The sequence below is a fragment of the Petaurus breviceps genome, unplaced genomic scaffold (assembly GCF_028583685.1).
Source record: "Petaurus breviceps papuanus isolate PSGF00001 unplaced genomic scaffold, PetGlider_PUasm1.0 178, whole genome shotgun sequence".
Classification (NCBI taxonomy): domain Eukaryota; kingdom Metazoa; phylum Chordata; class Mammalia; order Diprotodontia; family Petauridae; genus Petaurus; species Petaurus breviceps.
The window spans coordinates 8,118,975-8,134,356 of NW_027185777.1; the positions used below are offsets into that span (position 1 = coordinate 8,118,975).

Consider the following 15,382-nt stretch of genomic DNA (forward strand, 5'->3'; position numbering starts at 1 on the left):
GTCCCCTTGGTAATTCATGCTGTGGCTCAAATTAAGCCCCTGTGCATCGATAATCTTTTGTTCCATCCCAGGGCATGAGGGGTGTAGATGGGGAAGAGGACGGAAATCGGGATTTATACTGAAGAAGAAATGCTTTCGCCTTTTGAAGGAAGTGTAGAAATTTTTTTTTTATATGGACTCAATATTTATATTGACAAGATGAACAATTATGAAGCTATCTATACACTGTAGATACACAAAATTCTTAGCACATGTACAGGACAATTCAATGTCACATTCTATATCTGTTTCTAAAAATCATCATCGGAGGGAGGGGAAAACCAAATTAATAAAAATTAAGCTATGTGGTGATAATACAAAACTTGAGAATTACTTCCCTCAAAATCTAGAACATTCCAGGTTAAGGCTTAAAGCTGAATCATTCCTAGGTTTAGGTGTGAGTAACAAAAATACAAGGCAAACAATTTCTTTGGAAAGAAATAATATGATTTCCCTTGAGCCTTTCCTTTTAGCATAAAATCATCTCTCACCACACTATAAGTGGCTTCCAGGTATCATAATTAGCAGGTAAACTCACAAGAACCAAAGCTGACATATGGATAAAAGCAGCAATATCTTAATACACCAAAGTATCATATATATTGAAGAAATAATTCAGTGTAGTAGATTTTTCTATAAAAAGTTGTGATCTCTATAGGACTTCATTCACATGGACACTAACATTAAGGAGTATTTGCTTTGGCGGCGGTAGTGGATCACACATCTGCGTATCTTGCTTTTAATTTTTTTTAACATAAGGTTTTTTTTCTGAGTTGTACAGATGTGAGTCAGGTAGCATTTGATTTTCCCCCCTCCCCCCAACACACACACTATTGATGTGCCCCGCTGTTGGTATCCACTGGGATTCTTGATTCACAGGCATGAGCCGTTATGGATCCAGTACTCAGATTCAGAAAAAATGAGCTTAGTTTCTGAATTATCAGTCCGCATAAATAATAAATCCAGAAAACGTGCTGTATTTGTTGTTGTTTCCTCCATGTGCTTTTCCTCCATCTAATTTTATGTAGACTTCATCTCCTGGCTCCAAATGAAGAACCACACTGTTACTGGCATAGTCGTAATTCTGGTCAGCATCCTGAGCAATCGCGCTAGCACGGACCTGTGTAAAACAGACATGTAATTAAAATCATTGTTAAAAACTTAGTACACTTCTTTCTAGTACTCAGAAGACATAAACTTAAGTAAGAGTTGTGGATTTTTCTATAATCTAGTATATTTAGTCTATAGCTGCTTGTTACTGGAAAAGAATGATGTCATTATACCATGGTTTCCACTCTCTCACAGTCCTGTTGCACAAATCTTGAGGACAGCTCCATTCAGCTTCCTTGTCAGTTTTGACTAATAGTTATCACCACCATTGTGACATTTACTACTTAAAATAATAGAAAAACCATTTTTCCTCTTCTTTGAAAAAATTCCCTCCTATCCTGACTCCACTCACCCATCCAACATCTCTTCTTGAAGTAAGAAAAAAAAAACACTTAATTTCTTGCATTTTAATTTAAACCACCATTAACTAGATAGCCTGGCAAGGGGCCAAAAGAATATAAGATCGTTCATGCCTACATTACATTGGTCTTCACTTTTGGAACTTAGCACAATGCTTGGCACATTGTAAGCACTAAATAAATTCTTGTTGCCTTAAGGTCTTAGTGGGAAATTCTATAGTATTTGTGGTAGAAAAAGATCTAAGGAACTACTTGTACTTAAAAAATAATAATAATAATAAAACAAAAATAATGTATATAAGCAAACCTCAAAAAATATTTTTTGAATGAACTGAACAGATTCTAGAGAAGGCTTATTTTTTTTTAACTAATGATAATCAACAGATCTGTTGGGTCCTCAGAGTCTTATAAACATAAAAGAAAATAAATCTGTAGTATGGTCTTATAGTTTACAAAAACCAAGATGATGATGATGGTGGTGGTGGTAGTGATGGTGGTGGTAATAGTGATGGCCAACATTTATCCTCACAACAACCCTCTTAGGTAGGTATTATTATTATCCTGATTTTATAGATAAAGTGAAATTTAAATAAGACTTTGTCATCTGACCAGAGTCATACAGCTATTCAGTGTCTGAGGCAGGATTTGACCTTGGGTCGGAACTCTATTGCACCACCTAGAGAAGCTTTAGAAACTGACCTCATTTAACATCTTTGGTTAGGCAACCTAAGTTTGTTAGAGTTCCTTTTTCTATATATTGATCTTTTTGAGCATCATAGTTTAACTAGGCAGTGCTGGCATGTCCCCTTAAATCAATGAACTAAACTGAGCATAACCTAGAAGATATAAAATGAACTAAATTCCCTTTATTTAAGGACTCTACGTGACTTAGAATGTGAATTCTCTAATTGAATGTACTTATATCATTTGATGGCTGTAAACGTGTCTTTTCCTTTTGGCTTTTAGCATGTAAGCTGCTCATGAATTGGGTCTGTGATCTCATTAGTGAGTTGATAGGCATTTGCAAACAGTCAAATTGCCCATCACATCAAGTGATATGAGCATTCTGTCACATCTACAACTCAAATGAAGCTTTGGCTTCATTTAGTCCTGTTTTGGTTCTGCCTTGTAAAGCATTTCGGTGAGCATATTTGTAGGTGATTTATTAGAGGAAAACATCTTCCTCTTTGTGACTAGTTACTACCTCCTAGAATAATCACACCTCCCCCAGTAAAGGACCTGGGGATGGAATGCCTTTGCAAGCCTCAACTATGAAATAATAGAAGACCTCAGGAACAATATGCTGGATTTTCATCATTTGGCAAATTGGAGGGGGAGGGGCAGGAAATGACCCATAAGTCAAGAATTTCCTTGCCTTCCCTTCAGAGTTTAAATGATAGGTTTTCAGATTTAAATTTTCATGTAGGATTATACCACATTAATGCTGAAATGTTAAAAAGAGGAGAAACCTCTTTGACATTGCTGAACTCAGAAAGTAATTTGAGAAAGGAACTGGGGTAGGAAGGAGTGGGGAAGTTTTGAAATCTTTCTAGGTATCACATACCAAAGAATAAGAAGAGCTCAAAGATAGTTGAACAATTTAACACTCTACAAACTTGCACTTAGATTTTTTATGATGATGGCTACATGCCACGTGATTATATTAGGAATATTCATTCAAATATATACAACAATTGAGTAAAATGATCTGTTTTGACCACTAAATAATAATAATTAAACCAAATAACATATCCTGGGAATTAATTACCAGCTGGAAGGAGTTGAGCCATGAGCTCCATCTAGTCATAATTCCCCAGAAAATAACCCCAACCTATGGAATTTTGCTATTTGGAACAGATACTAAAAACAAAAAGACTAGGTTTTAATGGGTGGTAAAAAATAAATTCCATAATAATTCTTTGTACTACTGGATAGGAAAAAATCCATTTGTGTGTTTAGCAATCCAGTATATAATTAATAGCTGTTAATAGGATTTACATAACATTTTATATTTGGGGTAATATGTTTAAGTACATTTTGCAGCTTATTGGTTTAAACATTAAGTGCATCTTCTAGAAGGGCATTACAGGGCTAAGAAATCATTCTCTCTATTAAAATGATATGATGTATAGGTGACAGTCTTTCAGATATAAAGCAATTTCTATTCAGTTGTGTATCCCCACAAAATCCTGCAAATGCATTAGTTTGATCCCGCATTCCAGCATATTACCTCTTACAGATTTCCCTTCCTTTGTTTGGAAAAGCCAGTGCAATTTCTTTTTAATGTCTGAGAAGAATCCCACAAGGTTTTAAAATACTCTGCTACAAGACCTTCCAAATTAAACAAGTATCATTCTCTAGTATACTTGATATCATTTAATATGCCTGCCCACCTCATCATATTGCAAAGGTATAATGGGACCTGGAAACTGCAAACACTTAGGAGCCAGCTCTGTGTCTTCAGCAATTCTTGAAGCTCTCAGACTATTAAGGGTAATATATTCACTATGGAGATGATTTTGAATTCCTAAATGTACACTAATTTGGATGTTTTCTCAGGGAATGTGATGCTTTTTTCATCTTCAATCCACTATCACTAGTATATCCCTGAATGTAAACCACCATCTCTTCAATATTACATGTGACCTAAGAATTTGCTTTTGTCTTCCAGTATTTCCCAAAGTCCATAAAAAGATAATAAATATGCTACAGTAATCATACCAATAACTATCTACCCACTGAAAGAGCTATCTTAAAGATAAGATCAGGTACTTAAGTTAAATTGAAGAAAAGAAAAATATCTACATTATTAAATTATCCATTTCTGATCCTTTTCTGCTTTTACTGGCTAGTTAATTGTGGTTTAAAAAGTAGAGCAAGTACCTTCAATAGAATAACAATCTTTTACTCTTAAGGTTTCCTGCTTAAATAAAGACATACAAGGATTTTTTTTCTGGGCTTTTTTTTTTTTACTTCTACTTTGAATAATTTTGGTCTTAGCCTATCCTAAACAACAAAAGAGGCAAAATGCAAAAATAAATTTAAGCTTATTTAGTGAGACAACAATTACAACAAAACAATAACATAAAAACCCAGCCATATCCCACTTAGTGATAAGTTTATCAAAGTGAGAATGAGTTGTTTTATCATTATCTGATGATTAAAGCTTTATCATTAGAGACAATATTTATGGCAGACATTTGCTAATTTAATTGTTACTGAAGTCCTCATAATTTCATTTTCATAGTACTTCTGAGGAACCATAAACAAAAGGTTAAGTGGCATATCAGATTAATTTACTGGCCTTTGATGTTTCCATCTGTGATCCTGCATTCAACACAGCGTAAATGGAATGGTTTTTACATGGGTCTGATACAGCAATATTTCTCTTTCCTTCAGCACACTGTACTTTTATTTTATTTTTTGCTTCTCAAAAGCCACTTAATCCATAGAACATAACACTGACATGGATACACACATTTCAGTTCTATGGACCTAAATTAGCTCAGTTCAAAAAAGGGGGTAGGAAAGAAAATGTTTCTAAAAAATTATCAGAATGCTGTATAATTTCAAAGGGGGAAAAATGAAAGAATACTTTTGTGGAATTCCTATCACATTTTCTGCCAACAGCCTGGACTCTACAACAGGACACAATATTTCAGAACCAGGCTCTAAATCTATAGTAATATGCTTACTACTATATGGATTTTTTTTTTTTTAGAATTACCTGTTGCATACATCTTACAGAATTAACTTATCTCAATGATTTAAAGCATTGCACATTCTGCACATCAACATTCATAAAGCATGGCTATATGTTTTGTCTTCTCTTTCTGATTGTACTAAAGAGGCCTCTATCTGTGAAACTCCACCAACGAAATAATTAAAAACACCAAAGTAATTAGCCTTTGGAGGGGAGAGAATTTTAATGGAACCACTATAATATACGGAGGCTCAGTAAGTTAAAGATCAAATTTCAACTGTTTTAAATGGGTCATTCCTCTGTTTTTTGTTCTATTGCCAGATCTCTAAAAAATGAATTTTTAAATATTTTAAATAAAATCTGAATCTTATTACATCCATGAATAATCCATTACATATACTTTCTTAAAAATTAATTTGTGTCCATAAAACTGAAACTTGTGAATTCATGCCAGTGCAATGTTCTGTAGATTAAGAGGATTGAGAGGCCAAAAAAAAATTAAATTAAAAATGCAATAATGCTTTAATGTTCTTTCCCCTGTTACCTCCACTTATGCTACCTATCATATCTCCTTTTATGAGATAAGTGCTTTTTAAAAAATGCCTACTGATTGTCTATAAATATAAATATAACTTTCAGGGTATCATGACACCCTAAATGACCTATTTTCTTACACTGAGCCTGTTGCCTTCAGCAACCTATAACTATCCGGGGAATCAGAGAAAAAAATTTATTTATTTTAATATTATTTTCATCCATAATAATTATAATAGATATCCCTGGCAGTGCCTCCTGGTGGCAGTTTGCCCCTTTTTCTATTCCTTGAGCCCTGAAGGCCCCTTAAAAAAAAGGTCTTTGTCCTTTTTTTGGAGCATCCAAACCCTTTTTCCTTTTGGAAAGGATTGAGATCTAGGTATCTATCATCTGGCTTTTGTTTTCATGGGGCTGAAATGGGAATTAATCGAAGAAAGGCCTCTCTACTGGTTGGGGGAGAAAGCAGAAAGGGTGACCTGAAACCCTACTTTCCTTAGTTGAGTAAATGGCGGTTCCAACCTTTGCCAGAATAGTTAACCTAGGGGAAGTAGAGGGACCCCATTAATTGCCACACGATTAACATCGTGACTCTTCTCAAGACAAGCCACCTAGCGAGCTGTTGCAAGGCCTCTGAATGAGTTGCCTGGGAGGGAGGCAGGCGCGTATTTTAAAAGCTCAGTAGTAGATGCTTTGCTTTGAGTGTCTTGGAGAAGAGGATTACAGCATTGTTTTCTGTTTCCAACCACCGTACCGCGCACGATTTCCGTTTACAGCAGCAGTTCACTACTGGAGTAAGAGTGAAAAGCACTGGGAGCACTAGAGTTCGCCCGAGCCAAGTGGCAACCCAATTCCCCGAAGACTCTTCTGCCTTTGTGCTTGGGTAAGGCCGCTCAGTCTTCCTGGGATCTTCTGCTCCCACCCTTAACGTAGCCGCGCGTGGGAGGGAGAAAGCGCTTCGTTCAACCGGCCTCAGCCCTGGGCCCCGGCGGGAGACTGGGAGGGGACAAAGTTTCCCCTCTGGTGCCCAGGGCACAGGCCGGGCGAAATAGCTTAGCACAAAAGTGCGCTACTCCGCGCGCGTCCCCTTAGGCCCGCGAGGTGCGGTGTCGAGCCCCCCACGGACTTTCTGACCTTTCTACTTTTCTTCTTCCTGGAAACATCTCCGGTCTCGTCCTTTCTCCTCCCCGTAGTAGGGGTTCAAATTTTTCACACTTAAAGAGACCTCTCCCTTCTTTTGTCCTTGTAGGTAGCGCCATTCCCTTTGGCCGCTGGGTCAGGAACCCGTCAATCTTCTGAGGGCCCCTGCTCTAAGCATCTTCTGGAGATTTAGCTTTTCCCTCTAGGGTTGATAGCCTCCGGCTCCCAGGAGAGCCAGGTTGTCTTGTAGGTTCTGACCTCATTCGCCCCATTTCTTCCAGATGACACAGGTCCCAACTTTTTCACCCTTGGGGAACTCCCCCACGCGTACTCCCGCCCCTTGGAATGCTCCTGGATCTGACCCCTCCTGGCCTTAGAGGCTGGGGGATGGAGGAGACGAGCTATCTGGCAGTAGTCTGGGACCGCCCTCTCCAAACTGACCCGCAGTTCTACCGGCCGTCGGAAAAATTCCACCCCTTTCCCAATCTACGAGCCCTCAGTGAGGCAGTGTCCCCTCCACCCGTCTCAGTCCTGAGACCTGTTTACGTCTCCCCTTCCCCACTTCCTTTTCCATTAGCCCACCCCAAATTGGGTTTCGCAGATCTCCTCTACCTTCTCCCTCCTCCCTTCCTTCGAAGTCCCCCCCCTCTCCAACCCCACTTTCTTTTCTCACCTGGTTGTTTTTGCAGAGATCAGCCCACATGCTGGTGCCATCCCCCCCGCGCATCAGGACGTGGTAGGTGAAGAAATAGATGCCTGGGATGGAGCACGTAAACTTGCCCGTGGTCGGGTCGTAGTGGTTGCCCAGATTGGTGACGACGTCGTCGAACTTGAGGACCTCGTAGCCTTCGTGTTGGCGCTTAAGGCCGGCGTAGAAGGCGATCTTGGGCACCGTGCTGTAGGTGGCTGCGCTGATGGCCCCAGCCGCGTTGAGCCCCGGAGCCCCGGGGGGACCCGGCAGGCCTTGACGGCCCGGCTCCCCCTTCTCTCCGGGCGGCCCCACGGGGCCGGGCGGTCCCGGTTCTCCGGGAGGTCCGCGGGGGCCGGCTTTTCCCGGCCTGCCGGCTTCGCCTTTGGGGCCCTGAATGAAGGTGGGCAGCGACTGCATGAGGCCCCGGTCGGGGGTCGCGGCAGTGCTGGGAGCTTTGGTGCCCCCGTAGGGGTCGCAGACCATGCGGCAGGTGCCCAGCATCTCGTAGTGCGCCGACGTGCCCGCCGAGCTCACCAGCACCGGGATGAGGATGACCAGCAGCAGGACCATCACCACCCCCAGGGCCCCGGCGGCGATCAGGCGCCTCCTGCTGCCCACCAACCGGCTCAGCGCGGGGCGATCCTCTTGTCTGCTTTTGGACAAAATTTTGAAGGTTGGGCGGGGACCTCCTCAGAGCCGAAAACGACCCCCTACGAACCCCCAACTCCCTAGGGCCGCTGAGCGTCCGGCTGCTCTCCTCCTCCTCTTCTTCCTCCTCCCTGCTGTGGCTACCGCTGGGGAGGGAGGGCGAGAGGGCGGGAGAAAGGTGACTTGAGTTGAAGTCCCAAGCTGTATGGGGAGGGGTGGCTGAGGCTGGAGGGAGGGGGGAAGGGTGACGAGGGCGCCCTCTCGCCTGTTCTGCGCCCCTTCGCCCCTTCGCACCTGTGGCTGCTGCTGCCGCCGCTGCTACTGCTGCTGCTGCCGCCGCCGCTGCCGCCGCCTCTGCTGCTGAAGCTTCTGCCGCTGCTGCAGCCGCTGCAGCAGCCGAGGGAGAGGGATCGCGGGGCAGAGAGGAACCGCCCGCCTCCTGGGTACCACTGAAGCCTCTCACACTTTTATGCTGCTGCTAGTCATCGACTTCACCCCTTTTTTGCATACTATGCCAGTTCGAATCAACTTTCCGTCTGAAGTTGCTTCCCCCCCTTTCCTGTCGCGTTTTCTTCTCCTGGAGCTCCTTCTTCCCAAACCACCCCTCCCGCTTCTTCCCCCAAGCACAACTCTAAGATAGGCGCACGCAGGGTCGAGAGCGCGAGCTCAGCCGTGCGACTCCTGGAGCGTGCAAAGCCAATTGCCTGGAAGGGGCAGCAGCCGCCGCCGACGCAGTGCTGGAGCCGCGAGGAGAGGCGGCGACCCTTGCCTCCTGCTCCCACTCCCCTTCGAGGCACCGGAAAGCTGCGACGTGGAAGCGAAGAGCGAGCACGAGCCTGGAGAGGAGCGCTTCTCGGCCGGGCACACGGAGAGACTGAGAGCAGGAGTCTGATCCGATGCCACCTGCCAGGAGAAGAGGAGGCTGACAAACGCGCCCGAGCAATTTATAGGCACCCAAGGCACAGAGGAAGGGGAGCTGCTTTGGCATCACATTCCAGCATCTGTTCTACTCTTCCCACTCATAGGGAGTTTGGCATTACTCTGACAATGTGGGGATTTTTTTCCCTTTTTTTCTTTCTCTTCAAAAAGATGAACAGTGAAATCCCAAGCACTCCCCTTGCTGGACCAGAGTGATGACATCTCCCTTACTTGGTTGGGGGGGGGGGGGTTGGGAGGGACAGGACAGCTTTCCAGTCACTGCACCTGGACTAAAGGGTCATTCCTGGCTTTGTCTTCCTTTCCTTGTACCACGAGCAGCCTCTGAATGACAGAGGTGGAAGGGCTTGAACCAACATTTCACCAAGGCCTGACTTCCATTAGCACTTCAAGTGTTATGTGAAATACCATTTATTTAAATATATATACATATATATGTATATATATATATAATGTATAAGCACAGCCCTTTAGAATTTTTAGATGGCACAAGTGAAAGTTCTTTGGAAAGTACCTTGTTTTCCTGACAGGCTTCTTCAAATGAAGGATCTTTGCTTCTAGCAAGAAAGTTAGCATATTAAACTTACCAAGGGCAGTTGAAATAACTCACTCTAGTTGGGAGTTAAGTCATTCACCTGCCATAAAGGCCAAAGATTTTATATATATAGGACAGGTTTGTCTTTCCCCAGGCTCTGGGAACAGCAACCAAATCAAGCCCAATATTGCTTTTGGAAAGTGTGACATACATGTACATGCATTCCAGACTACTGAGTGTTTCTTTTGTCCATGGATTTCATTTCTTAAAAGAATTCTGGTCCCTAAGAAAGTGACTATTTGGCAAACTGCATTCAAAAGTCTTCACACAAAACAGCATATCACAGGGCTCTAGGAAAGGTCTCTCTCTGATACAGATACAGATATGGAGTTTCCATAGCAGATTTCCCTTGTGTGTTGGGGGAGGGGTGAAGAGGAAGGGAAATGAGAAAGGGATGGGGAAGAATGGGCAGCTTTAAGTGTGAGGTCAAAGAATAGTCTGAATTTGTAATATTAATGGAAAAGTCCCCAGAGTGGATATTAAGCAAGTTATCCCACCAACGAATACACAAGACACACCAAATAGCTTTAAATAAATAAGCAGCATTGATTCCTAAATTGTACTTCTGCATTCAGGAGCAATGGACGTCAATCAAATGTGGATGACATTTGCTTGTCAATACCGGAATGATGGCTGAGAAGATGGTGACTTATTACAGCAAGCCAAGAATCCCAAATTAGAATCAGGAACAAATAAGATCGCCATCACCAAATAATAACATCCTGGTGATGATCAGAAGTCTGTGATCTGACCTATGATGTCTAGCAGGAAAAACCTTGTTCCCTCTGCCTTGCACCTTGCCTCCCTCACCCTGACCACTTTTATGTGAGAGTATTTTTTTCCATATTGCATAACACAATAAGGTCAAATGAACAGACAGGGAAACAAAGATTCATTGATTCTTTTAAGCAGAAATGTCAGCAGCTCCTTTTCCTCTTTCCTGGGAGAATCAGAGCTAAAGAGTAAGGCCAGTAGGCGCTGGGGTAGGCTGGGTCACCTTATCTTCCTGCCTTGCTGCTGATAAAACCACCATTCTGACAACTTAGAAATATTCTTCCTTATCTCTCCTAGTCTCTTTCTTTTCCAATGGTGATTTTACTTGCATGGATACATACATGCAAATATCAGTTCTGTTTGCATGGTCTTTTGAGCAGATACAAGATTGTAATATTTTTCTTGGCCCCAATATATTTTCTCCTGCATACTTTCCTAGGGAATACCCCTCTTTAAAAAAAAAAAAAAGATGTGGGAGTACATAGGGGCTATTCTTTAAAATATCAACGAAAATAAATCTACAAAGCCTGAGTATTGTCAAGACTATACAAGTGGTAGAAAACGGGAGGAGGTATTGAGGGTTAAAAGGGATGCTGATGAGAACAGCGGAGTTAGAATTAGATCCATAGAAAGGGTCTCCAGACTATTCAGGATTCCTCCAGTGAGAACCTTAAAGCTGTATTTCCCTATGAGTCAGTGTGATCTGGGTCACTAACTCTTTTGTCCTCCCTCTTTCTGCTGATACCAAACTCAAGTTTTGTTTATCCATTTAGTACCTTCACATCTTAAAACTGGTTCAAGATTCTGAAAAAGACTTGGAGGTATTATTGATTCAGAAAATATTAAGCACCTACTACGTACAGATCGCTCAGTGGGGACGGAGAGATACAAAGCTGAGATAAGACAAAAATCCCTGCCTTTGTGAAACATATTATAGTAAAGAAAGACATCATTACAGATAAATAACTGAATGTTATATGTTAAATGTATTACAGAGAAGCAAGATAAAATGCTACATTAGCTCTAAGGGAGGGAAGACTGAGTGAGTGATTAAAAACTCATCTAACCTATATCTAACTGGCCCCAGACCATGCCTCCCAGGGGCATCCCATTCACCCAGGGGCATATCACCATCTGCTCTGTCACTGTTCATGTGTCCCCTTTCTTGCTCCCCCAGACCTTCTCCTATATACATAGCTCTTGGTCAGGGTATAGTAATCTGATCAATACAGCCATGAAAAGATGTAACAGTTGACTAAACTATGACTCCACTCACTGTCCCAGTGATGTCTCACACCAAAACTCCCTCCCCTGGCTACCACTGCCATACATGTCTTAGTTCCCCAACTAGAACATAAACTTCTTGAGGGTGGGTATTTTATCATCTTGTATTTCCATCTCTCATGCCTAATGGTTCACAGATTTGAATTTGGGCCCTTTCTATACTTAAATCCTTTTTCACTCAAGGTTATTACTGTACAGGGTGATCACGGAAGGCTTCATGAAAGAGACAGCATTGAGTTAGGCTCAAATTTGGTAGAAATTCAATAGATGATGAAGGAAAGGGGAAAAGGACCTTTATGGCACTGAGGACATTAGGATGAGAGAATCTACATAGGTAATGTCCCAGGAGGCGCTGGGTATGCTGAGTTGGCTGGAATATCAAGTATTTGAAGGGAAAATAATATGAGATAATATTGTAAACATAAAGTAGAGCCGGATTATAGATATCCATTAATGAGCTGGGCAAAAAGGTTGGAATTTTATCTATTAGATGATAGGGAAGCGCTGAAAATTGCAGAGGAAAGGAGTGACATGAACAATGTGGGTATATTCTGGCAGCAATGTGAAGGGCAAATTGGCAGTGGCATAGACAGTAAGAGGGGAATACCACCTTGATTGCAGTTTTCAACAAAACTCTTCAACCTACCATTATTATCAGCACCCTTTAGATGGATTCAATTGGGGGAAATTGGCAGCTAGGTGGCGCTACAATGAATAGCGTTCTGTATCTGGAGTCAGGAAGACATCTTTCTAAATTCAAAACTGGCTTCAGACACTTACTAGCTGTGTGACCCTGGGCAAATCATTTAACCCTGTTTACCTCAGTTTCCTCATCCGTAAAATAAGCTGGAGAAGGAAATGGCAAACCACTCCAGTATCTTTGCCAAGAAAACCCCAAATAGGATCACAAAGAGTTAGACATGACTGAAAAAAACCAACTGCACAACAACAAAACAGAAACTGGGGAAAAATAAGACATGAAACTTGACTTAGGAATGATAGGGTCCATTGACATACTGTCCATTTAAATGATGTGTCTTCTTCCCTAGCCCATCCCTTCCATCCAGAAATATCCTCATCAAGTAGCCTGGAATCAGCTTCCATTATTATCTTCCAAGCACTTCGTGGGCTGCCTTGTGGGTTAAGCCTATTCCTAGTTCCCTCAGGAACATTTTTGGTGGCTCTGAGGCCTCAGAAGTTCCACTCAGAAAGTACTCACGCTTTAGCTCCTTTTCTGACAGTTTGAGTAACCCATCTGATATGGCATATTACTCATCCTCTTTATATGTATATAATAATAGAAAATGTGTCAATTAAAACAATATTTGGTTTTCTCCAGGCCTCCTCAGAGTACTCTTTTTTTTTCCCCTTCACCTCCTCAGTGTTAATCTTGGAAATGGGCATTGGGATCCAGTTTTTGTACGGGGGCTATTTCATCCTCCCTTCTTTTTTTTGTCTCTTTTCTTTATCATTTACCATCCCTTACCCCCTTAATAGCTTTTTGGCCTCCTCAAAGTCAAGCCATCATTTTCATCTCATTTCCTCCCCACTTCTTTTGTTCTCTCTTTATCTTCCCTACCACTTTCTGAAAGTTCAGCTGATCCTAAGTGGATACCTCCCACTCAGACATGTGCTGCCATCAATTAATATTTACTGAGCACCCACTGGCAACATGGCACCACTCAAGGCTCTTAGTAGGCAAATAAATATTTAGTCATGAGAGTGATTGCCACATCTTGCAGCAGTTAACCAGAAATAGCATTTTTATCAGATCAGGAAAGAAAATAATGGAAATAACTGGGATTAGAGCATAAATCAGAAACAGGGACCCAAAGCTACTTTAAAAAAAACCAACCCTTGGCTTGCATCTATTTAATTTCCTCTTTGTTCCCTCTACCTTTAAGGCACTTTCTCCTCTCTGGATTCTCCTCTTCCCTCAAAGTTCACCTTAGATTGTCTGTTTCCTTGTGAGGCCTTTCTTAATTTAACCCACCTCCCCTCAGTTATTAGTGCTATCCTCGTCCCCAAGCCACCTTGCATGGATTAGTCTATATGCCATATGTTGGGGGCAGCTGAGCAGCTCAATGAATAGAGTGCTGGGCCTGGAGTCAGGAAGACTGCGTTCAAATGTGGCCTCAGGTACTTATGAGCTGTGTAACCCTGGGCAAGGCACTTAGTCCTGTTTGTCTTAATCCACTGGCAAAGGAAATGGCAAACCACTCCAATATGGTTACCAAGAAAACCCCAAGGGCATGACTGGGGTGCTATGGTCCGCAGGGTCGTGAAGACTCAGATATGACTGAGCAACTGAACAACGACATGCAAAATGTCTTGTTTTTGTTTTTGTGTCTCCAGAGCCTAACAAAGTGACTTCAGCACAGTAGGTGCTTTAAAAATGTTTGCTAAATTTCATCCAAGAAAATGAATTTTGGAACAACCTTCTCCAGCAATCCCAACACATAGCCAAAGGTCTCCAGAGAAAACATAAGAACTGAATTGACTTGTAGAGGCCATCCACTAGAGTATAAGCTCCTTGAGGGCAAGTACTATCTTTTGTCTCTTTCTGCATCCCTTGCACTTAGCAAAGTGCCTTGCACATGTTGTCGTTCAGTCATTCCAGTCATGTTTGACTCTTTGCGATCCCATTCAGGGTTTTCTTGGCAAAGATACTGGAGTAGTTTTCTATTTTCTTTCTCCAGATCATTTTACAGATGAGGAAACTGAGGCCAATAGAGTTAAGTGACTTGCCCAGAGTCAAATAGCTAGTAAGTGTCTGAGGCCAGGTTTGAAATTAGGAAGATGAGTGTTCCTGAATCCAGGTCCAGTACTCTACTATGGCACCACCTAGCTGCCCAACTGTCATATAATAGGCACTTAATAAATGCTTATTGACTGATCCCATGAAACATGTCTGGGTCTCTCCAAAGGGAGGGGCTTTGCAGCCAGGTATCTGGCTCAGTGCTGAGAACAAATGATCATTTTAGAGATTGACTTTGTACCCTTTGGGTCACGGAACAACCCTGGGACCTAGTGGAGATTGAAGAGAAAGTGATTCTGCCATCACTGCTCTCCTCCCTTTGGGTTGCTAATAGTATCAAGACCATTTCAAGCTTCCTTTAAGACAGAAGTGGGGGGCAAGGGAGAAAGCGCATTACCTATCTCTACCCCACTGACCACACAATCATTCCTGTTGTCATGTCCGTGATAAATAATGCATATATCCTGCCTAAGCAAGGTAGAGCTTGGGTTTGGGGCTACCTCATTTGTATTTGTTCTTTCCTGTTCCCAGGTGAGTGAAAAACTATCCTGTGACGGCTATGTCCAGTCTTGGAGGTGACCTCCAAGATGTCTGGAGGTCCTGAATCTTATTTGTTAGAGCTGGCTGGCAGCCCAGGGAGAAGACTGCAGCAGCTTCCCTGTGGCTTAGGGAACACAATGAAACAATGGGCCCAAGCCTAGTCTGACTTTCCAAAAGACATGAACTTTGAGGGAGACAGCGCAGAACCAAATGATATGTAAAATCTTGATCCAGTGACTCTGACCTTCTGGCTGTTTCATGAACAAGACAATCT

General features: G+C 42.4%; 1 protein-coding gene across 1 annotated transcript; it reads right to left on the reverse strand.

The window, feature by feature from the left end:
• Window positions 1–776: 776 nt before the first annotated feature.
• C1QL3 (complement C1q like 3) lies at window positions 777–8,185 on the reverse strand. The gene is made up of 2 exons (XM_069086251.1): window positions 7,556–8,185; window positions 777–1,159 (listed from the first exon to the last, which is right to left on the reverse strand). The coding sequence occupies exons 1-2, from the start codon at window positions 8,141–8,143 to the stop codon at window positions 980–982; spliced, it is 768 nt and encodes a 255-aa protein (XP_068942352.1). The 5' UTR covers window positions 8,144–8,185; the 3' UTR covers window positions 777–979.
• Between the last annotated feature and the right edge of the window lie 7,197 nt (window positions 8,186–15,382).

Coding starts and splice junctions, on each gene's coding strand:
- C1QL3 (XM_069086251.1), bottom strand. CDS start 8,143: ATGGTCCTGCTGCTGGTCATCCTCATCCCGGTGCTGGTGAGCTCGGCG. Junction 1,160..7,555: donor ATCTCTGCAAAAACAACCAG/GTGAGAAAAGAA, acceptor TGTTTTACACAG/GTCCGTGCTAGCGCGATTGC.